At 37.7% G+C, this 24,835-nt stretch overlaps 1 protein-coding gene across 1 annotated transcript in view; it reads right to left on the bottom strand.

The window, feature by feature from the left end:
* Nucleotides 1–2,817: 2,817 nt before the first annotated feature.
* The window catches only part of ALCAM (activated leukocyte cell adhesion molecule), a 35,029-nt gene continuing 13,011 nt past the window's right edge, over nucleotides 2,818–24,835 (bottom strand). Inside the window, exons 6-15 of the mRNA XM_010186399.1 lie at nucleotides 24,362–24,486; nucleotides 22,495–22,624; nucleotides 17,013–17,125; nucleotides 15,991–16,126; nucleotides 15,782–15,915; nucleotides 14,182–14,314; nucleotides 13,440–13,478; nucleotides 13,023–13,140; nucleotides 6,140–6,253; nucleotides 2,818–4,402 (exon numbers count right to left, since the gene is read on the bottom strand). Coding sequence (XP_010184701.1) covers nucleotides 6,166–6,253; nucleotides 13,023–13,140; nucleotides 13,440–13,478; nucleotides 14,182–14,314; nucleotides 15,782–15,915; nucleotides 15,991–16,126; nucleotides 17,013–17,125; nucleotides 22,495–22,624; nucleotides 24,362–24,486 — 1,016 coding nt within the window. The 3' untranslated portion in view covers nucleotides 2,818–4,402; nucleotides 6,140–6,165. The remainder of the gene's footprint in view (nucleotides 4,403–6,139; nucleotides 6,254–13,022; nucleotides 13,141–13,439; nucleotides 13,479–14,181; nucleotides 14,315–15,781; nucleotides 15,916–15,990; nucleotides 16,127–17,012; nucleotides 17,126–22,494; nucleotides 22,625–24,361; nucleotides 24,487–24,835) is intronic.

The following is a 24,835-nucleotide window of genomic DNA, read 5'->3' on the forward strand; positions in this document are numbered from 1 at the left end:
CTATACAGAGCAGGGGATGCGAAAACGAGCACTAGGACAGGGAACAGAGGACGATTCAAGCCTAAGCTGTATCATCAGGTGGAACAGGAAAAACATTTGGAGGTGGGTGAAGAGAGAGAGGTACATTACTGTTTTCTCACTAAGGAACAATATTTCATAATAATTTGTCAGGCTCTACCTTTTCAAGCTGAAATTCATTACCACATCAAAGTGCATGCCTTCCTGTTAACAGAATGAATGTCTCTATTTAGAATGTAAATGAGAAAAATATTTGAATTACAGGAGATTTAAAGAATTGTGAGTGGCTGGGTGTATGAAGCCTTATTTTTAAGAACTGACTTCAACATAATTTGATAGTAAGTAATAAGCTTAGTTTATGATTCTCCAGTAATTTGAAATGTAACAAATAATTATTAAAAGTGTGTGCTGCTTTATGCATGAAGCATACACAGTGAAGGGGTGGTGGTTGGTTTGCAACCTGTCTGCCTCCCTACCCTTCTACTGTAGCCAGGCGGTGCTCTCAGTCTCTGGCAGCCAACTCTGTGCTGAAATATGACAGCCCGAGCAGGCAATCGTCTTTCAGAAGAGCCTGGGAGCCCTTCAGGAGCTAGGAGACAGATGTTACCTGTGGTGTGTCCCTCCCCTATCTTCTGCCTGGAGGAGAAAGCTGTTTGAAAAACCTGTGTTGGGCAATTCTTGGAAACAGACACCTGGATGGAGATGCATTCTAGCCAAAAAACCCCACAACCCCCAGAAAACAGTTGCACAGATGTGGTTGACACAGGAGGTCATGACCTCATTTCAAGTCACTGTTTAATCTTAGCTGAGCTAATTACATACATATGGCTGTCTAAACATGAAGTCAACAGGAAGGTATCCAGCTACATATGGTAGTACAAGTAAATCAGATTTAAACTGCAGCAGCCAGCAGCTGAGGCTATTAGGTGACCATCACATGTTCCCTGTAGAAATTTATCTTAAAAAAAAATACAATAAATTTACATTTATTCTGTCTCTATGGGCTGATACCAATATGGATAAAACTCATGTTTGTTAGTATCTTATAATACGGAAGTACTAATAGATATAGAATTTGAAAGTACTTATGTATGTATGTATTTCAAAACATGACAGAATGAATAGTCTCTGTTCAGAAAAAAGTGTAAGCTATTGCCCAGACCTTCTTCAGTGCTGGGTTGATGCTGACAAGTCACAGGTTACATGCAGATATCAGGTGTGGATCATTTGTTTTACTGGCAAGCAGCCTAGTAAGACTTTAACACCAGCTGTAGCTCTGTCCAGCTGCCAGTCCCAGCAGGGTAGGAGCTGTTGGTGTGGTAAAGACCTCAGAACCAGCCCAAAATGTCCCTGCTCCATTGCCTTTTGCTGTGCTGACCCTAACTACTTACTTTTTATTTCAGCAGGCTTCACTTTCTCTCCCCAACACTGTCAAGTTTCTGTGCGAGTGTTTAGCAGCTCATATCCATGGCAGTGCAGCGACAGTTTTGGTATTGCTGCTCCTGGGGAACTTACACTGTTGCCTGGGAATCCCGTGGGGTATTTGTGCACGATTCTGCCTTTGCAGCATGCAGACAAACTTGTTCCGTTTGTTTGAACCTCAGTGGCAGTTCCCTATACAGACATAAACAGACACCACAAACTGTCTTCATGTCCTTAAAACAAGAGGATCAGGATCCCACCTCCCCCAACCCTCCAGTCGTGCTTTTAAACTATTTGTGAGGAGGGGTTTTGTTTTTTTTTTACTTCCCAAGTGTAGCAAACTGAAGTTGAACTCTGGAGCGGTGAACACAGTCAGGTTTTTAAGATTCATTGCGAGGGGATTTTTCTGAACTAGGTCTCAAGAGGAGACCTTTGTGATCAATTTTCGGAAGGTTTTTCTCTGAGTGCTTATGCTCTCTAGGTCCTGATCCCCTGGCCCGCAAGAAGGCCCACCTGCCCACATTGAGCCCCCCATGGCTTTGTGGGATTCCTCATCCCAGACTCCACAGGGGTGCATTGGCAGGGTTAGTGTCAGCAGCAGTGTGAGCTCCAGGTAAGTGCCCTCCCTCATGTCTGTAAGTTTTCTTGTAAACTGAGATTTCAGACAAGAGAGTGAAGACATACTTCGGTTTTTATTGTTGTTTAGGCATGGATAGAAACATTAATCCTTTAGCACTCTTGGTTTTTGAGCCGTGCCGATACTGAACTCGGAGCAGTGAGGAACCCAGCTCCTAGGACTGACGACTTAAAGTGCATAGGAGATCTCGCAGATTCCCAAAAGGCGAGGAGTTGTTGTTATCCCTTTTTCATACCTGTGGAAGTCGAAGGACTTTTTGTCTTCTCCTCCCTGCTCCCCAGACAACGGTATGAAAATTTTCAGCCTTTCCCTATGCTTTCCCTTGCGAGCTTTGGAGGCGTCTTCTCAGTTTTTAAGAACTATCTGTAGTGTTACAAACAAAGACAGGTGACTTTTGCACACTCCTTCACAGGACTCAGTTACAACTTTTCCTGTTTAGAGTCACACCCACTGTGTTTTTTTTTAAAAAAAGCTGTCACTTGGCAGTGTTCTCGCACCAAAAGAAAAAGATATATTTGTATATAAAGTAACTTCTTTTTTTTTGCGTGTTCACATTTTATTTTGGAAAAACAGGTGTTTAAAAATTTTAGAATTTTTTTAACAAAATTCTAAAGAGAAAAAAATCACAATATTTACAGAGATAACATAATGGCTTAGCCATGCAAAACAAATTACTTTGGTTTTTTCCCCCATTTTACTTTGGTTTAAATATTGACCAAGATTATAATTTTTTCTTTTTCTGCCAAATAAAACAGTAACAAATCAAAGTTTAGAGGCATATAACAGGATTTCCCTCTAAGATTTTATACAGCATAGAGTTTATAGGACATCTTATGTATTTAATCCATGCCAATGCACTACAGGAAGCTTTTATTAAGACATCAGTCACTACTGCCCAGACATGTAACATTTTACAAATTTACAAGTAACAGTGTTTTCGTCCCCCTAAATAATGCAAAAGTGGCAAAATACATATCCTAACGTCCATCTTTTTCTTTTTATTTATTTTATTTATTTATTTATGCCTACCAGTCTATAAAAACTTACTTTTTCCCTGCATATTTGTCAATGGAAACCTGATGTTCTGCTTACTCTACTGTTCCTCTTCATCAAAGCTGCCTGTTACTTTCTCCTGGAAACTAACCTTCTGCACTAGATGAAACTTCTCTCCCTTAAATACAACTTCCTATTGGCCATTTACCCTAAAGCACTTTCTTATCAGTACCATTCTAAAAATTCCCTCAAGCATAAAACATGTTTATAAAGTTACAAACTTGAATGTAACTAAAGATACATAGACATTTCATTGTTACTATTATATGTACTGTTTGATAAATTAGGTACCAGTTAAAAACACTAAAATTATCTCAAGGTGCATTCAATATCTGTAGCATAGTTAACAAAAACACACAAAAAATATATATATATATATTCTATTTTTGTGGAAAAAAAATGCAGCTTTGATATGACCACTTTTTAAAAAAAGTTTCCAATTCTGACTGGTATCTTTTTGAAATGAAGAAAAGGTACAGTACTTTAAGGCAGCGGATAACATAAAGGAATCAAAAGTAATCCAGAATTCCAGTTCCTTATCCTAATTCTAACATGAAAGGCGACTGATAACGCATCAATAACATGTGTGTCTTGCTCTAGAAGAAAAGGATCATTAGCCACTGTCTGTACGTAGGCTAGGAATTTTTCATAGTGTTCCTTGCTCAATACCCAGACATCTCCGTGGAAACTCTTTATCCTCTTTCTGGCTGTTTAGCTTTGCATGGTTTTTTAAACGTTTACTTTCATTAACAATTTAGTTTATTCTTGTCACAGCTGTCACCTTTCCTCTTTACTGCGATTTCAAAGAATGAAAAAGGAGCTTGACATTTTCCTTTAAGACTGTCTTACACTCTAGGTACTTTCTACAAAGCAAAGGCTTCACTGATAACAATCAGAATTAGACATGTACCTGCTCAAAGGGTGTCATAAAAACAATTGAAATAAATCCATTACACTATACATCAGATTAACAGCAACTCCCAGAACAAAGCCTTACAGTGTATAAAAATAGCTACGTAAAAAATTTACATAAAGGCAAATGAAAAGAAATCTTCAGTGCAGACATTTACAAAAAAATATTTGAAACAGAACACAAGATGGTGACCTATTATCATGGCTGTTGCCAAAATTAGTTTGTGGGTTTTTTTAGCTTGAGATAATTGTCTAAAATCCTTTGAAAACTTGGTAGTATGAACCATGAATAGCTGTCACTTCTTTGTATATGCTTAAATACAATCCACGTTCATGCTTCAATTGGTCTATATGTATTCTCTGAAAATATGAAAGATAAAACCAGTTAAGCATTTTTAAAATATGTTAACCAACATAACTGCACAGTATGTAATCTTCAAGTAAACAGCTACATGAACAGTACTTCCTTTTGCCATTCAGTGATGAGAATACTTTCTTTCATGATGAGAATAGCTGTTGCAGTATCGTTCCCGGTAAACCCAGTAATTTTTTCTGGTAAGTAATGGATTTATGGATAAGCTTTCCTTTGTGTAGATATACTGATCTGACAACATAAAATAATTAGAGTAAAAGATTGTGCTGAAGGCACATGATGTTATCTGAACTCCTATGTTCAATAAATACCCTCAGCTACCTTCAGATCCATTTAATCACTTCAATATTGCAATGCTGCAGAAGGTAACAGGTCCAGAAAAAAAAATACAAACCAAACCCAAGATTACAGAATTTTCCCATAGAATTGCAGTAGAAATGCTGGGTATTCATACTGCAACTTTTTCAAAATCCAATTTTACTTATTTTCCACTTCTAAATCATTCACAGAGCATAATTTTGTTATTCTCAGTTCTCTCTTCCAAACTAGTAAAACAGTGATATTGCTAGCAAAGTGCATACGGCAATGCTGCAGCTCTTCATATACTATATCCTCACTCTACTTAATGAACTTTGAACGCTTAGTGCAAAAATAGTGCCTTGTACTTTAAAATGTCACACAATACTAACATATTGAAATTATAAGTAGGAGAGCTGTCTTTATTTAAACTAGAATTTTTTAAATGTAAATACAAAATGCCATAATTCCACTTTATGCTTTAAAACCCCGCTACCTAAAGTAGATACCCAATGCTGGGTACTTAACATCACTGACAATCAGGGCAGTCTCCACCTTTCTTGTTGAAAAACTCACAGGCAGTATCACTGAACGCTTTGCTACTCTCATTTTTAAGAGTAGCTGGTGATTAACTCAAGAAACCTCATTATGATTAGGAGAAACCATGCTCTTGTGCTACCACAGTGTTACTAAGGAGAAAGACACAGCAGTGGCACATAGATATGCAGCAGTGGTGTATATATATTTGAACACCGGGTGGTGCTGTTGGTGCTTTGCAGTGCTCCTGTAATTCCTCACAGAACTTCTACACCTACCTAATTGTTTGTATAGGGTTTATTTTATACGGATCCCAGTTGGGGAATCTTTCCTACCAGTTGCATAGTTCCTAACAATATACAGTGTTTCTCTCCAGGATGACATGGATAAGAGTATGTGAGAGCTTGAGTGAAGGAATGACTTGTTCTAGGGAAAGTTTCATGACTCTTGCAGAGATGACAAATAAGCTGACCAAAGACTTAAAAACTATTGCTTTCAGTAAGGCAAGAAGGCTTCTGTGAACATTTAAAGTCGTAACTCAAAACCTTCTAAACTATACATAAACATACTCTTCATATACACACATACACCCCTCCCACTGGTAATTCATCATACAAATTTATACTTTCATTTCCCCAAATACATGGACGAAAATAAAGCCAAGTACTAAGTTACGTCTAAATGTCAGGCTTCTTTAATATGTGTGTATGGAGGTATGAATTCTTAACAGGCCAGGGGCTTGAGTCTGTCTGTCCTAATACTACAACACTCAAAATCACTCCACGGTGTAACCTTTGACAGGTGAGCAACAGACTCTCTAGCTACACTGTGTTTGCTAGAGAGAAATGGTGGACAAAGAGATGTTAAATACTGCAATATGAAACACTTACCTGGAATGATGACTGACACATTTCTCTTAAGTTTCAGATTTATGATTGTTTTCTTCTAGTTTTTTGTTTTCTTCTATATTTCCAAGATCTTTGTCTACATGTTTTGATGCTGTCCTATAATGAAAAAATAAGGTCATTTTCACATGTCTGCAGCATTTTGTTCCATCCTCACAATCATGACACTGCCTCCTCTCCTCTTAGTAAAGAAGAAAACTCTCTCAGTTCTGAGCAGAGCACTAGGCTTGCATGTGTCTGTAAACAGGCCACCAGCACCACTTCCCTCACTGGTGTTAGTACCACAGGAAGTATTGCAGTAGGGCTGTATATGTTTGATTTACTTCTTGAGGAATTCAGAACTATTCTGAGCTAGCAGACATTTAGTAAGGTTAAACCAGTTGTGCAGATCCATGTTTCTTGACAAATCAATTGTTTAGCTTGTTTCAATAAACAAGAGTTTGCTTTAAGGCGTACTAAAACATTACAAGAGTGGCTAAGATATCTTGATCAACAGAGCAATCTTTTGTGTACTTGTAGTAATTGGCTTTCAGAGTCTGTGCCAAACAGAAGCTCTTTAACTGTGAAGAAATTAAGGAAAAATCTGGCAACGCTGAGAAAAACCCACGCTGGCTTCTAGATCTGTGCTAGCTATGACTGAAAAAGCTTTGGGTAAAGAAGAGATTGTGTAAATGTTTGAGGTGGGGAGAGAAAAAGAGGTATGCCTCATTTAAAATAGCAGGTGTTCCTTAATACAAGTAGTAGAGATGAACTAATGAGTTAAGTGCTTAGTGAAGCTTAGCACAATAAAACCACTAAGCCATTCATTTAATGTGTGAGAAGCCTCAATGTCTGCCAAGGTGAAAGATTCCTGCAGTGCTGCGATAACATTCTGAAGGCCACAATTTTTAAAATGTAAATGGGCAAATGTGTTTGAGTGGGACGAAATAAATCCCTTGTGTCAAAGCAGATTATCATATATGCATTTTCTCTGTGGATAATTTGTTTCCCCTCTAGAAAAGTAACGTCTGTTGTGACAGATTCATGCACATGCTCACCCTTGCTTCAGGTAAAGACCCATAGTGACACTGACTTGCAAAATACAATGAAGACACAGGTTAGCAAGACAGTGTGACATGTCACGCTGACACCATGCAGGTATGTACCTCCCAAAACCGCTGCTCTGACTTTTTGCTACTGGAGTGTTTCTGTGCCCATCCTCCATCTGAGCAAAGGCCGCTAGCCCTGGCTAAGCACTACTTGTGCCCTGACTTGAAGTAGCCTTGAACGGTACCACTAGGAGAGCACAGTTCAGTCCTTGTCTCAAAAGAGCTTCTGAAGGGGCCCAAAATCCCACTGATGACACTGAATGGGACCATTCCAAAATCTTTTTGGTTTCAGAGTAGGTTATTTCATGAGTGGCTCTAAGTTTTAATGCTTCAAGGCTGCATTTATGCTTTATTATTGGTTTCAGAGTGTCTGTTACGTTTGTGTGGATCACAGGAAGGTGTCTGTGCTGCAAAGATCTGAACTCCTGCTTATCGCAGACAAATGCAATTTTTAAAATCCTGAGATTACATCACAAAGTAACTTGTTGTACAGTGGTGAATTTCTATTGTGAGTAACTTTCTACTTTATTCTGGTATTCAAAACCTGAAACATGTGATGTGCACAGAAGAATGCAGTGAAGGATGTAAGATCCAATGAATAAGAAAATTCATTGCTTTGGTAGAAGTTCACCTTCTGTGATCTTAATAATTTTTCACAAATATCTTTAATCCTAGTAAAAAGGAAGCAACCTCCAAAACAAATAAATCCCTTAAAAATTAAAAAAACTTTTTTTTTTTTTTTAATTAAAAAAAAGTTTGGTTTGGGTAGAGCACAGGATTTGGCTTCTCATGTGGCTAACGAGTCTTTTCCACACGTAAGTCTTACAAAATTGGAGACAGTAGAGAAATAGATGAAAAGCTGAAAGAATCTGGACTCAGGCAGTTACCTGAGCTGAAATGAGCTGAAGGCGAGAAAGCAGTATCATACACGTCTGCCCTCATGTAACCGCTTATGCCTGCTCTTGGAGACAAGAGAGTGGACTGGAGAGACTATTGGCATGGCTCCGTGTCATCCTTGGTTTTTTTTTTTTGTCTCTTATCAAGAGCCTTACAGTGCCCAAAGCAGACTGGATTTCACATGACCTGACACTTAACAGTGGAGGGAACTGTACCTAGCATTACTGGTCTTTGATTAGGTTAAAATTATTCAGAGACTAAACCTGGGAGATTCTGCAATGTGATCAGGTTTTGATTTTTAAAGTGCTCTATTTTAGTGCTGCATTCAATGAAACTTTTCCCCTTGCTAAATGTCACCTCTATTTTCCTAAAGCCAAAATGGGTGAAAATGGGAGATTTAAAAGGCAGCACTCCGACTCTGAAAGAGACAAGCAATCCAGAACTCTTTTGGAGGATGGTATATACCACTTGCTTGAAATGAGAGAAGCAGCAGTTTTTCATGTCTGACAATCAGATGGATTTAGATTCTCAGTGCCCAAGACTGAAATACAGCAGTTTAATTCTGGCGGTTCGGTGATCTTGCTTCCCCCCTCCTCCACCCCCCCCAAATGCTGATACCCAGGCAGATTCATGACCTCAGCCAGCAAAAGCAACAATGCTGCCTTTTTCAGTGCTATCTACATAGTGTTATTAAGAGACAGAAGAGCAATTTTGCACTAAGTTGCAGCAGTGTGATCCATTGGCAGCGCTCTGCCAACAGCAGAGGACTAGGAGACCCTGGCAAGGCACCAAACCTCAGGGCTTGACAGACGTGACCTGGGTTCGTAAGAGAGCAAGGGCTCAAAACATGGTTTCCATCGCTTCCTGAGGTGACTTGAGGCACAGGAAAAATGGTCCTTTGCCAGCTTAACATTCAACAACAGTTGTTCCTTACTTTGTGTGCATTAATTCCTGTCAGCTTGCTCCATTTGCAGCTCAAGAGCAACTTCTTGATGATGACATCTGAGCAGCTGGGCAACACGGTTCAAATGGATGAAAATATTCCCGGGATTTGGCAAAAAGGGCAAGACAGCCCACTTTGCCCAGGCTACTCCACACACTTCAACATTATCTACAGCTCCACAAACAAAGCCCACACCTTAACATGCTCTGGCCATATTGTTCTGAAGAGCGAAAAGTGGGTTGTGTGAACAGGAGTTTACATATATCTCTCAACTGTTGTGTTTTTTTAATTCATTCAGAGCTCTTGCTAAAATTGTGGCTCATATTTTACATTTATTTATGCTTGCTCTTCAAGAAAGTAATTATCCTCAGGGAATTCTAATCAAAATCTCTCTGTAAGTTTTCCAAAGTGAGGTTTTCAGTTTTCTTTGGAGTATGTGTGTGTGTGTGCTGAGGGACTATTATTTTCAGGGATTTTGTTTAGATACTACTCGTAGCATTATTTTTAATATAAAGGCTATTTTCCATCTCAATTGTTTTGCCTGTTGTAGAGTAAATACGGACTGCATATAAATGACCCAGAAATTGTTGTTGAGTTTTAATTCTTGATTTCTTTTAAGCTCACAAGTCTAGGCTTCACCCTTAACACTGTTTAAGGAAGAAAATCTGCAGTGCTCTTTGTCCTTTCGATAATGAGGGGTAAGGGAATACATACTGGTGCAGTTCTGGGTGCTGAAGCAAGAGCCACAATCTTCATGAAAGCTTGTGTTCTTTTTGAAAGGCACGTTAGATGTTCAACTGTACTGCTGTAAAAGATTTTCTAGGAGCTAATAGTCCTGTAAATCCCAATCTGTATTATTTGCAGCCTCTTTCTATTAACCCCAGCTTTGCCTTCCACTTCCTCCAATTACTTTCAAATGTTCATCAGTAGGTAAAAAGACAAAGATGATACTAGAAAAAAATATTCCAGTCATCAAGAAATGAGTGACCATTCTTTAATTTGTGCACTTTTATAGAAGTTTTGTGACATGAACTGACACTTTGAGAGATGTTTGTAACTTCGCCTTTTCTCTGGAAGGGAACTGCATGGAAAGCACTACAAATGCTGAGTCTTGTTCAAAACATTTAGCAAGTTTCCTACACATTTGGCCTGCCATGTTTAGATTCACATGCTAATTTCCTATAATATATCAAAAAAGCATCATTGTTATGCTTCAAGTGTTCAGATTCAGACACCAGTAACATTCTTGATTACTCTGACCTAAGAAGAATTTCAAGAGTTTGGTGTGCTCTGAGTATGAGCAATCTTGAGACTGCTGCTCTGCTTCAATTTGCCCAGCTGGATTTTCCCTCACTGCACTTCAAACCACTTTAACCTTGATCCAGCCTCGTGTGACTTGAGATTTGTGCACCTCCAAACCCAAGGAGCACAAATGGGGCAAAGGTTCAAGCCACACGCAAAACTGCCATGCTCAGAGAACAGGGATACAGGGTGCAAGGTGTGTTATTCTTTCTAAATCTTTAATATGTGCTGTACTCCTGCCTGTTTCTGTCAAGGTGCAAAATTTCATATATGAAGGATGAGTGTCTAAGAACCACTTGACTATGGTCTGACACAAAAATTTTAGAAAGATTCTGAAGTGCTAAATTATATTAGTTTAAAATATCCTCTTTGGAAAAAGGATAAATCTGTAGTAAACAAGTCTTTGGCCTTCTGCTCAGATGAAGGAGAAACATAGCATGCTGGGGTAGGTAGCCTCAACTCTTTATTCGAATAAAGAGGGGGCTGGTTGGAGGATGTGGAATACAGATGAGTCCCTGATTTATGAGATAATACTTATAGTGAATAGAATATGTGGCAATAAAATAATCAGCTTTTGTATCAAGTGGAGCTGAGGCAGTGAATAACTACAGAAGTGATTTATTGTGAATATATTCCAAGGCTACAAGTATAATTCCTACTTAGTGTGGATGACAAGACAATAGAAGATTATACAAACCACAACACCAATAATGAAAAAAGTAATGTTTTTCTTGCCTCGGCAGACTTGGAAAGTTCTGTGCTGCTGCCTTCTCAGACTTCCCTTTGGCGTCACTTTGGGGATAGAGATTAGGTGAGTTACTGTTCAAGGGCGGGTTCAAAATATAACTACTAACTATAGGCCTGCATAGAGATGGAGGGGTTGTGATCAGACATAGGTTGTGTCTAAAGGTGTAAGGTGCTTTTTTGCAAGGTCTAATTTGATTTCTAGTCTGTAATTTGTGATGAAAACATTGTCAGAATAGCTACTGACACTCTGCTAGATCTTGCAAGTATGGCTTGCAGAAAGCAGGGAGGATAACAACAGTTCAACTTAAATATATGCTGAGAACAGGAGATTGTCAGTGATGATGCATCAATTAAGGGTTTCAAAGGCCAGCAACCGTGCATCAAATAGAAGGACTATTATTTAGCTATAAACTGATTTTTATTTTGTTCCCAGTGAACCTGTCTAACCAATTTAGCTCTAATTTTTACCCTAAGCTTGTCGAAGAGAAGTTGAGCTTGAAGAAAAGAAGTGTTGTCCATTTAGAATATGCTGCATCCTATCTTTGAAGCAGAAAAAGCGATCAGCAAAGGGCATGCTATATTCTAAGATTCCATACCAGTGAATCAGTTTCATGATTCCACATTCTCATATCCAAAAGAGAAGACAAAAGAAAATGCTTCTGGACATTATAACACATGTAGAAAAGTATGGGGGGAGGAGCTCAACATCAATAGTATGTTTTAACTTCTACAAAAAAGAAGCATAAGTTTCGCAAAAAAATTATATTTTTTTGCCTATATAATATCTGAATATGGTTCTGTACTTGGGTAATATACAGCAATTCTTTATTTGAAAAACTTCCTAAACCCGCTCAGTTACAGCTGGAGTAAAATCCTTATGCATTATCCAAAAAATGGTATTTTCAAGCAGATGAGAATTCCTTGTTGCACTTCTACATCAATGAAAACACATTTGTTCATAGTAAAATCTTACTGGTATGTTTTAGATTTCATTTGATCTCATTTTAATGAAAGGTCACAGAAAGAGCAACTGAACTTTAAGACTGCTTCTATACCTGTACTGATTTGTGCATGTTATGCATAACTACCTTAACCTTCCCTTTTAAGAAGCAGCTGTAAGAAACCTTCTGGAGGCCAAGCCTGCCCTCAGTTCCTCCTGGAGACAAATGCACAGGGATAAGGCCAAATGGCATAGTCATGGCCATCTTTAAAATGATAGAGAAACATGGTTACTTTTTGAGATCATCCAGTTTGTTTTCTACAGGAAGCCTGTGTGATAATAGACACTTGGAAGCAAGGAGGCCTCACTGCCAAATCCTGTTCTATGCCTAGGATGGCTAAAACATACTGATGTAGATCATAGCTCCTAGTTTTTCAGCAACACAAGATCTATACTAATTTTACTTCAGAGATCTCAAAGTACACATAAACAAATTAATCAAGGATGTCGCTTCTCCCTGAGATGGTTTTGACTTATTCTGTAATATATTCCATTTTTTAAAGCAAATGAGCTACCTAATTTCTAAATGAAGACAAATTTCTGGTACCAGTACAGCCAGACAAGAGTTACCACCCCACAATTAAGTAGCAAGTACTACATTTAAATGCAAGTACCAGCACAGACTTAGCTGTCAGGAAAGAGAACCTCATTACAGGTGATGATCTACGAAAAGTCTTGGAGTCCCACCTCCAGGAGATGTGCCCTGTTAAGTGTTAGGACAAGCCAAACAGATGGTGCCAACTTTCCCTTCTCTATTAAATGCACCTACTGTAACAGCTTTTCCCCACTCAGACTACCAGAATGCTGCAGGAAGGAAAACAGGTAAGCATACATTTCTGCTTAGCATTATTCTTTTTGCAATGTAGTATCAAGTTTTCCATAAATTCTTACTTTGATTTCTTCACATAGAGCCAGTAGACAACACCTGCAACCAGAGCAACCAGCAGAAGACCGACTACAATCCCCACTATTAGCTTTGCCTGGTCATTAACCTTTTCGCTATTGTCATCTGAAGCAAAGAAGAAAGGTTAATGAGATTACTTATGATAAAACAAACCATTAAACAATTTCTAAAAAAAATCCATTAGAAACAAGAAAAGGGGTCAGAAAGTAAAAATTTTAAAAAGTAAGCATTGTTCTTAAAAGCACATTTAAAGCTTCAAGAAAGTCACATTCTTAGTCAATCATGACACTATTTAAAATCAAGTAAAACTTTGAGGGACTGTGGAAATTGTTCAGTGACACTAGATAGGTCTTGAATTGACACAATCAACACAAAGGGTTATGGAGATAAAAAAGCATACATACCATTTCTATCCTCTGGCTCATCATATTCTGGAATACTTACTGAAAAGAAAAATGTTAAAATTAAATTGAAGACAAAATGCATTATACCTGAACATCACCTATTTACAGTAATGACAGACATATTGAAACTTAATGCAATGTTTGTCTAAAAAAGTAATTAATCTTTAAGCAGAAGTCCTTCCTTTGTCCAATATATCCAGTTGAAGAATCTTATTCAAAACCTGTAATATTAACCTCAGAAACAGTTCTGACTGAATATTTCTGTGCTACCTTTTCACAGACTGTAGCTTCTCACCACCTTTCATCATTGAAAAGTGACATTTGGTTAAAGCCTAATACAGCTGATTTTTCTTCTGAATCAAGTCATATCAGTAATAATAAAGTGGAATTTGGGAACCAAAAGATTATTTTGGTTTAGTAATAAAGACTTTTGTCTTCATAAATAAAGTATTATTTTGCAATATTTTGTACTATTATGTTGTAATATTATTTACTTTTCTAAATGCATGAGATAGCTGGCCAAGAAAGTCATGAAGACTAAGTGACTTCATCCAGAAAGCTATCAATAAATTTTATGTACTACTGATACAGACTGGATTTACAATTGCTTGACTTAAGACAAAAAGGTTAAATATCTCAGTACTAACATTACTATGCAGACCTACTCTTTATACGAGTGTGAAGTGTGGGTACTTTATGTGAAAATACAACTTTAAGGAAATGCACTTCAGAAGACACTCACTAGCAGAAACATTCAGGGAGGTCACAGTCCTTTCTAGCTGATTTTCTGCAATGCAAGTTAAGGTCACATTTTCCTCAGGAGAAATTACAATTTTACTGGAAAATTTCCCATTAACGTATTTTGTCTCCTCTGTCTGAAAAAGTAAAAACGAGGATTAGTATCCTTGAAAAATGCAAAGAACAATACAGGCATTACCTGTATTACACATTGAAAATGTTCAGAGGGAAAAAAACTTTCAACTAATATTTCAGTTTTCCAAACAATAGCAATAGAAATAATGCATTATTTTATTAAACGGTACTGTGTATATTTGCAAGAAAACACTTTGATCAAGGTATCTGCTTATAGCTACATTTTGTACAGTGTGCCCTGTAAGACCACTGATAGAATCATTTTTGAGAAAGGTAACCAGATTTTGTATTCACTTTTGTTTCTTTTGATTATTTAAAAAATATTCAAAGTGACAAAATTCATAAAGAAAAACCCCCCAAAAAACTCCTAAGGTCTCATTTCTTTCCATCTTGCTGTTTTTCACTGATGCCTTTATAAGGAAAATAATTACTGTAAGCTTTCCACTTTCTAGCATTCCACGTTGTTTCTACACTAAGCATTACCTTCCCAAGCTACATGTATTTAGTAGTACCTGCAGTACCTGTACTCTAATAGTTGTTCCCTAAAACTGCTGTACATAATTCTCAGATTAATACATTGTCCAGAGAAAATTATTTTCAATCATTTATATAGCTTCAAGACAATTCCTGCCCCAATTCAAGTAAATGGACACATTTTGACAGCTGTACATGTATTCTGTAGGAGTAAAGCAAAACCTAATGGAGTAATGAAATCCACAAGAGCACTGTGGATTATACTTCCAGTCTCTGACTGCTTGTATAGATGTCTCATTTATTTTTCCTGCTAAGGCACAACGCAGCAATGCTTTGCATGTGATTTGGTAATCAATATGAAAAGACTCCACTTTGCTTATTTTCCAGGTATTTTTCCTGCTGTATATAGGTACTCCTTGTCTTTCCCCCAGGATGACTGCATTACGGTTCTGTTTCCAGTGAGAAACCACAAGTATAAAGCTACAAAAACAACTATAAAAATCAGGATAAAAACTGCAAAGCCCATAAGGAACCATATTGACTGTATTTTCTGACTTGTAGATGCCACATTTCATTACATTTCTCTCAGTTAATGCCTATATTAAGTACCCGTTTGCTTTCTAATGTATGTTCTATAGTTCCGTCATTATTTGTAAATTCTTTATGCAATGGCAAAATCACCACATTACCCAGATAAAACAACTAAGCACCTTCACTTAAAAATGCATTTTCATTTGTAACCTTTTCTTTTTCCTTCTTGCTTTGGCTTGCAGCCAGCAGATCTGTGCCTTCACCTGCTCTATGCAAAAGACCTTTATCATCAGAAATCATCCATGTAAGTACCATGTAGCTACAGCTACCACTTAACTTTCTTTTAGATAAATGAAATAGACTTTGCTTCTTCAGTCTCACTACCTGGAAAATGTTCCTTGATTTTAAACTGCACCTCCTATGCACTACCTTTTGGTGAATAAAGTAATAAGAAAGGTACTTGCTTTATTTATGATGCTGCCGCTGCCAGTAACTGTCCATTGCACTGCTGGTTTGGGGAAGCCTTCCACATGGCAGACAATTGTTTTTGACATTTTATTTGTGTTAGTTTTCTTTGTCATTTTGATTTGAGGTTTTCCTACAAGAATAATATTATAGTTAACCATTCTGTTTGAAAAGGACAATTAATAATTACAGATATCTGCTCCCTTACCTTCCACAATAAGTTTAAGTGTCTTTCTTTTCTTTAACCCTTCTACCTCCTGTAGAGCAGTTTCGCAGATGTAGTTTCCAGCATCTTGATACTGAAGACTTGAAAATGATGGACTTGTTTGCATTCTGGTATTGTCCTGATAAAGCAAGGAGTTAATTTCTGTGCATTCTAACTCAGAATACATTAACTTCTAAGTTACAAATGTGACTACTATCAACAGAACTGTTTCCACATGCTTTGGTAGATTACAGTCTTACTCTTAAAGTGTTTCCCCCATTAATAACTACATTTGAATAGCCGACAGCAATCTAATAGCATGAAAAGTGGAAACTACTGGAGGTAAAAGCCATCTCTCTTCTTCTTGAATAACTTCACTTTCAAATCAATGGCATAGATGGCATCAATTATTAGTTCTGAGATTTTATAGTAGGCTGGCAAAAACCACTAGTGGTACAAACTGTTTAAAAGACAGATAACTTTCCTCTAGGCCAGGCTTCTGAGATCAACATATGCTACTAAAAGATTAGCAGGTATCATTATATTTAGTTTCCAGCAGGTTTAATTTAAACCCACCTTCTACGATAGTTTACTTTTCACCTGCCACTGAACACCAGTTGTTAACATTCAGTTTTTCAATCTGCCTTGCCCTTTTGTTATGTTTACTGGAACCAAGACCAAGCTTGCCTCCAAGAAAATAATTAATCCAAATTCCTCCAAATGGGCTTTTCTTCTTAGAGGGACCTGATTCCCAAAGGGCCTTCTATAGTTTATTTCAAAAGAGTTATATTTCTCTCTTCATGAGAAAATTGAACTGTTAATTACAGTAACTGATTTTCAGTCATCAACTTGATTCAATAGCTCTCATTTTAATCAAATGTGTATAAGACCGATTTTAACAATATCCTTTAAAAACCCAAAGAACAACATCCATCCTTTTCTTCCTTCCTTCCTAAATGCTGAAACAGCAGCAGTAATTTGAAGAGGTGAACACTCAGATGAAGTGTGAAGTGTGAATTACTGACCTTTATCCAAAACACAGTTGCATTTCTGCTAGAAGAAATTGTGCATGACACAGGCAGGGCCTCTCCAATCTGTTTTGTGACTTCCCCGCTAGGAGTAAGCTGCAAATCCAAATCTGGGATAGAAAGAACATTTGTCAGAAGTTAATCTCGGAAAGCCTGGCCCATTTCAAAGGCTTACCAAGGAAAGAAAATGTGACTAATTGCCCTCATTAAATTCAAGATTTCATTTCTTCAATAAAATCCAAGTCAATTTTACAAGTAAGGGAGAAGAGAGAATTATACTAAAATAGGCATTGCAGAACATTCACATTTTTGCTGTAATTATAGGCTAAAAGGAAAAGCAAAACTCACTAATCACTAGACAAATGGATACATTTTTTTCACCTTGTACAGCTGAATGACAGAGAAGGTACAAGAAGCTGAAGGAGTACTTCATATAGCAGAATGTGCATCTTGAAATTGAAAGCACTGCTGTGAGGGTAGCGTGCTATGGGCCAAGGAGAAATATATCTTCAGGAGAGGACTCATGCAAGTGGGGACAGATTAACCTAAACAGTAAGTGTGGAGAAAGACAGAAGGACAAAGGGTAACTTTCTTGAATTTGATGAAGCAAGTTGATTTTTATCCTCAGCATCTGGAGGGGACGAGGATGGTCAATACAGGGTGCATGAGGCATGATACTGACTGAAGGGGTGAGGAGTCTGAATTACAGGGTTGGGGGGAGCCACTCATGAGGCCCGAGGCCCTTTCACTAATTTGTTTACATTTGTAACTTAAAAAGCCATTTTTATGTAACTCAGCAGTCCAAGTTTTCCCTGATCTGTTTTGGCTCCAGGTAAATTGCAGTCAGTGATAGCTGTGTTTGACACAAGGCAGGGTGAGAGCCAGTAACAGAAAGATCAGGAAACACTGCGCTACGTTTTTCTCAGTATATGGATTTGGCAGACTAGTGGTTTCTTTTTTTTTTCCCCTTAAAAAAAATAAAAATCCTACACTGAAAGAAAAGTGGAGTTTGCCAAGCTAAACATCTCTTTTGCTTCCCCTCTCACAGTGCCTTGCTTATAAGCCAAGTTGCCTGGTCGAATGACTACCACAGATGCGTGCGCACACACACACACTCTCAAATGGCAAGCACATATGATTTCATCACGACTATAGTACTTGCTGGAAAAGGACTGCAAAACATCCTTTTGGCTTTTAAGCAGAGTTTTAAAAAAGCCTGAGCCAAAATCACAGTTGGTAGAGGAAAGGGAAAACGGTGAGTGTTCCTTAAAAAAACCAGTGAACTTTGCTACTGGCTTCATTCAGTGGTTGCCCTGGGAACGCCATTGTAATTAAAGGCAGAACTTCAGGGAACAACTAGGGTCCATCCTGTACTATTACTCTGTATTATTATCTGTGTTACAAGTCTAATGCCTAGTCCAAGAGGTCATAAGAACTGTACTTTCATCTGTGCATGAGTAAAGCAAAGAACTTACCACAGAGATAAAACGCCATTTTGTTTCTGTATTCCTACAGAGGCTCTTTCCTCTGCCTCTCCAAACTAGTAAATGCAACCTAACTAACAAGATACTCCAGATCTTGCCATTGTTTCCACAAGGGAAAAAGATGGGAAAAAGGAAAAAAAAAAAAAAGACAAGACTCAGTCAGTGAGCATTTGTATATAGAATCAGATGGAGCACAGGATGTGTTTCTTCTTGCTCTGTTACTGCTGAGCACATACTTCCAAGACAGAGGTCGTTGATGAAAAAGCTACGATTTTTTTTTCCGCCCTCAAGGTGACTTTCCTTCAACATCTACTTAAAACCTTTTGTTCTTTGAAGCAAGACAGCACCTCAAACCTAAGAGATCACTGAAAACCATACAGGAGAGATTTCTCTCACACACACCACAGGAAGCAGAAACTCATTAAAGTTTTGGCCTCTCACACAGTGGTCTTGGTTGCTATAGAAGTTCAGGAAAATTTACAGTGTGTGAGATGAACTGCAGAGCTCAGAGCAGTATTTGTAAGGTGATTTATGAGGCAAGTACAGAATTAAGCTACTGTTTAACATAGGATCCCCTCTAGGAACTCTACATAGAGCAATTTGATTTGGATTCATATTCTGCCAGTTGATCTGTAAAGTCCACAAAGAAATGTGATGTAGGTATTTTTACGTCTCAATTTATATGCTCCATTAGTAAATAATCTCTTCTTGGTACAAAAGTATGAGAAGAAAATATTTCTTGCCTACAGAAGACTGTCAAAATTCATTTTCTTTGCCATTGAAAGAAAAAACTTTTTTGCAAGAATTTCCCATGCATTTCCCATTTGGCTTTGAAATGTTCTTCATAAACAAACTTCTTATCAGGCACCATTTTCAATATATGCTAGCTCTTAATGTGGTCTCACTTGAAGTCTTGCATTGATTTCAGTGCTGCCTTCGCATACCAAGTAGCACAGGGAAGAGGCAAAGAGTGCATTCTGTATGTATTACCACATTTGTGAGAGGTATGGAATTAATGTGGGGAGGACTGGAGCAAACATTTCCGTTTTGAGACTCTACTGTATATATAGAACAGGCTCCCAGCATTTAAAGGAGGCCTCTGGTAGAATACAGTGTTACGACTGGGAAAAATAAGCACAGAACTTGCCTGCAGTCTGAACTCCCCAGATATACTAGCAGACAACCAGAAACTTTTCCTTGTATACTGAGAATAGATTTTTTTTCTATGCAACATTCAAAAGGTAATTTCCCCTGTATTTTCAATGTGTCTGCAAGCACAAGAAACGACTATAAAAATACCTATAGAGAAACACAAATGGTAAATCTCTAAAACGTTTAAATTTACTAGAAGGTTTGCAAATCTGTTTACCTAGAAAACACATTGTAGCAGAAAGGAAAGCATGATTAAGAAGTTCCAGAGCCCTACTCCATACTGGGTTGTATGTGCAGAAACAGCTCTAGTAAGACAGAAAGAAAAATAACTGTGGGTGGAAAGCTACATGCTTCTTCATAGCTGCGGGAAGCACACCTGTCCTCTACTGCTAGGTTCTTTCCTTGCCTCACACAGGTGTGATTCTGTAGCAGTTTGAGTGGTTGTAAACAGGTTCTGCTTGAGCCCCTTCCTTTTTCCTTCCTGGCCTCTGCCAGTTATGCTCATCTGATTCTGGGCAAACTCACTCAAGGCACAGAGCTGGCAGAAAATTAACAACCTAGTGTAAAAAAACCATACCCACAACATAAATCCTGTTCCATTGCTCCCTCTGTTGAGGGACAAATCCCACCAACCAATAGCACTCAGTTCTGACAGACTTTAAAATGGGTCTTTGCTGCACAGATCCCACACCTGCTCTGAGGGGCAAAAACCCAGGTTGTTCAGTTTGTCCCTTATATTCTGTGAGTAAGGAAGAGACCTTTTCTTCCCCCTTCTACTTTCTTTATATATAAAGTATTTCCCTAAGCATTAGGGGTAACTCTTTAATGTCAATTTTCAGCTTTCTATGAATCTCACGATTTAGTCATCTTGGAGGAAAAAAAAAAAAGAGCTTGGTATTGAGCCAGAATATTTTTTTACAAAAATATTTAAGGCCTATAATGTGCTAATGTATTGTCATACCAGCAAGAAGTTTTCCCTACCTAGACACTGAAAGGAAACAGTGAAATTATAACACTCAGTAATATCTGTTTGGGAAAAAGCACTACAGTTGAATTATAACCAATTACTAAAAATAGATTAATAGGTTTAAACTGAAATTATTTTATTGCCCTTTTTTTCGTGTGTGGTTTGAATTTTTTCAAGGGAAAAAATAAATGTCAAAAAAGTGTCAAGATTGGATGTGAGGAAACAAAAAGCCCTGACTCAGAATGAAGGCTTTTTCAGTGTAATGGCATAGACAGGAAAATTCATCCCTGTGTGAAATGGTAAGCAATAAAGCAAAAGAGGGCGAAAAAGTAGGGTTTGGTAGGCATTAATAATTATTATCTAAAGAACAAACCACATCATGGAGGCCTAGAAAAATCTGAAGATCTAACACCAAAAATATTTATGTACATTAGATAAACACTAAAAATTACTGGGTTATGCTGGAAAATTAATATAAAGCAACTGAAAGATGAAGGAGGATATTGTAAAACATTTACAAGTTTTATTACTTTCTCAGAAGTAATAAGACACCAAAGGTGCTTAAGGACAGGGCATGGTCTGGGGATTCAGGAAGTACAGAACTCCAGGCCACTACGCCTTACTTAAGCAAAGGCTTTATTGCAGATAGAGGTGTTTAGGAAAAACAAAACAAAACAAAAAAAATGAAATGAACCCTAAGTGAAGCAAAGCAGTAGTGTACAAGACTGTATCTATGAGCTCTGAGCAGCTGCACTAGCTGCCAACACTGAAAAGACTTCTGTCAAGAAAATACATGCTTCCCTCATGTAGTAAAGCTCTTCTGACATGATGACAAAACAGCAGAGAAAGGAAGACCAGCTTGTTATAAATAACTTGGAGCTGAAGAAGCCATTCTTCAGAATCACTATTTATGGAAGTACAAGTAGACATGCAATCCACTTGGAGTAAAATGAAAGGGTCAGCTTTACCACAGCAAACTACCAGCAAGCTACCTTTGACACTGGGCAGCTAGAGGCAGTAGTGCAGAGCCCTCTTCAGATCCTACATACCCTGACTCATACCAAAGAGAAGAGATGGGTAGGAAAACAGCAGATGACCTTATTAAATGCAAAATATTCACTAAATGGAATACTGTAATTATTCATATACTCATATATTCTGAATGCATTGTACCTCCTCCAAGAAAAAAAAACAAACAAAACCAAGCATACAAAGATGTAGTTTCTTTTTATGTAAAGTATAACCACTGTGTAAGCCTTTTAAAGTGTTGCTGATGAGTAAATACTCTAGTATCCAGCTAAAGAAACTTTACTGAGCTCTGTAACGCTCATGATTCTAGGAAAAGTGAAAAAAGCAACGTTTCCTATGTGAACATGATGAATTCCTAAGTCTCTTCTCTAGACTCCTCACACATTAACCTCATTGAGATAAGTTGAGAGGATACCAGACTAATGTGAATTCGACTATGAAGAATGACCTTCAGTGATACCACTGTGGGCCAGCTTGTGTGTTTGAGCATATTCTAAAACACCGCTGGATTAGAATAATTTGCCATATGTATGTTCACATGAGTGAAACATAAAATACCAGAATTTTCACTGTATGTGACAGTGCAATAAAACTGATCATATTCTGTACAAAGTTTACATAAAGTGAATCTGTAGCTGAGCCAATGAATTGAGAAAGTTAAGGTTTTCAAGCAGAAATACATTAGAAAAAATAAGCGTGACCTGACACTACTTCAAACCAACCACATAGTTCAGTTCTCCTGTAGGTTAACTAGACTAATCTACCCAAGTAAAGCAGAGAGAGATTATCCCAGAAGGTCCACAGTAGGTTTGTATCCTAACTAGGAGTGCAAAATGCAATGACTTACAGTGTACAGTGATGGTGGTCGAGTCCATCATGCTTTTGTCTGTCAGAGAGCACCTGTATTCTCCTGTTGCATTTCGTCTCACATCTGTCATTATGTAAGTATCTGAGCTTCTTATACCTTCTGTTTCTCCCTGCAGATGGAAAATGAAACATTTATTGGATGTAAGTCTGCTAAAAACACTAATATTTGATGAAGATTTTTCTTTATTATAGGGATGGTGAAATACTCCAAAATATGTATAGACACAGCATCATTGAAGTGTATATACCTGTTAATAATACTAAGGTTTATTTCCTGTGTGACACCATAGTTATAACAAACACCTACAATTAAGAGCTCACTCTTTTAATTGAATGACAAACTTATTTTAAGAAGACATTAAAATACAAAATTTGAAAGTTTAGCAGAAAGAAAAAGGGGAGAAAACAAAAGACTGAAACGGTCTATGAATAAGAGTGTTGCAGAAGTCACAACAACAAAACAAATCGTGTTTCTAAATCTGCATCTGAAATTATATATTCAGTTTAGGAAATATCATGAAATTAAGTGTACTGCATTACACATTTTTAGACAGCACAAGCAAAGGATGTGCTCTATCCACATCATGGTATGGAGCCTGCTAGGGTATACACTACCTTATACACAGTTATCTACAGAACTGTTGTTTCGAATTAGCCAGGAAGAGTTGCTTTCTGGCTGTCCAGTTCCCCAGTTTCCCCCGATTACAACTGACTGACATAGATCAGCTCTGAAACAAGCACAGAATGAAACCCTAATTTGTATCTCTGAATCTAGATACCTGTGAGTCTTGCAAAGAGATCACTAATTCCAGCTCTCCTTGAGCAAAAAGACTAGTATCAGGTAGCAGGAAGACTGAAGATAAGACATACTTGGGTGTTTAGCTCACAGTGAGAGTACAACAAGGGCAGATACCATACACATTTTCCCTGGCATATAGTGAGTTCCTAGGATGACTCACTGAATCTGAATGGCTGTTCTGAGATAAGGGGACTCCAGCTTCTAGTTTCCCTTGCTGCTCTGCAGCAACTGAAACATGCCAGGAGTCCAAAGTAGATGAGGATTATGTTCAAAGGGTAACATGCAGTTTTTGAAACAACTGAAAGCATACCACTGCTTTTGGCCTCTCTCAAGATCAGCTTTGCTCACTACTGCAGTAGGAACAAAAAAAGAGACATAAAATAGGGGGGAGAAGCAGGACATAGGAAGCAGGACTAGGAATCTTAAGAGCATAAAACCACATCTGTCTGTGGATTTCACCAATACTAAGAAGATTAATGGTACCAAAGCCTTTTTTTCCTCAGTCTGCATCTTATGCACTTGACAAATTTGTTTCTACACTTTCTTCTACACTGTCACACTTGTTCTTTTTAATGTCGTTATGCCATCAAATAATTAATTAACTAAATAAAAGAAACTGCACAAAGATTCATCTATGAAAGTAAAAAAAAATAAAGTATTTCCTATACTTTCACTGCTGGATCTTTGTCTGTTATGACAACAGATGAGATGGTTTTATTCAAGATGTTAAACTGCTTTAGTCAAAATTGCTCCTTATCAAAATATCTGATGCTGGGAAATGAAGCCTAGCAAATTTTAATAGGTCCAAACCCCAAAAAACTTCAGGTGGAATGAGTGAAGGAGAGTTTTTTTCAAAGTATTTTGCTAACTCAATTGAGGCATTATCAGAGTCTGATGTAATGGCCAATGCCTATTTTCAGTTTTAGTCACATCGAATTCCTTCCTTCATTTGTTATAAAATCACGTATACAACTGACATGTAGCAATGTCTGTAGGAAGGGGTGATACAGAATATTTCACAACGCAGTGACAGTCAGGCAAGGCTTACTGGAATGTAAAACAGGAACTCCTGTGGAGGAGGGTTGCCATTTCCCGAGCACTTCAAAGTGATGTTATCGCCTTCTTTAATGGTACGATGTGACAGCACTTGAATAGTCACCTTCTCTGTTGGATCTGTGAGAATAATGTACACATTTAATAGCTTCTGCAAAAAAGCACCCAGTAACACTATGCATACGATATTCATGGCTGAAGAGTACGTGATTTTATTGCCATGCAGGTGAGGGTATTCGCATGCGTAGCTCTTTTTATAAAAGAACTGAAGTCAATCACATTTTCTATACTTTTGTCAATGATGTAAGTGCAAAGACGACATATTTTCACCAAAATACCTGTAACTGAAAGAGCAATAATTACAACCATGTCATGTACTTAAACAAAAAGCCCCTACCTGATCAGTACAAACAGTTTCATGGTGTGATTTCATTATGAGAGATTAACTTGTCCTCTGTGAAGCTCACCG

The sequence above is a fragment of the Mesitornis unicolor genome, unplaced genomic scaffold (assembly GCF_000695765.1).
Source record: "Mesitornis unicolor isolate BGI_N332 unplaced genomic scaffold, ASM69576v1 scaffold26170, whole genome shotgun sequence".
NCBI classification, from domain to species: domain Eukaryota; kingdom Metazoa; phylum Chordata; class Aves; order Mesitornithiformes; family Mesitornithidae; genus Mesitornis; species Mesitornis unicolor.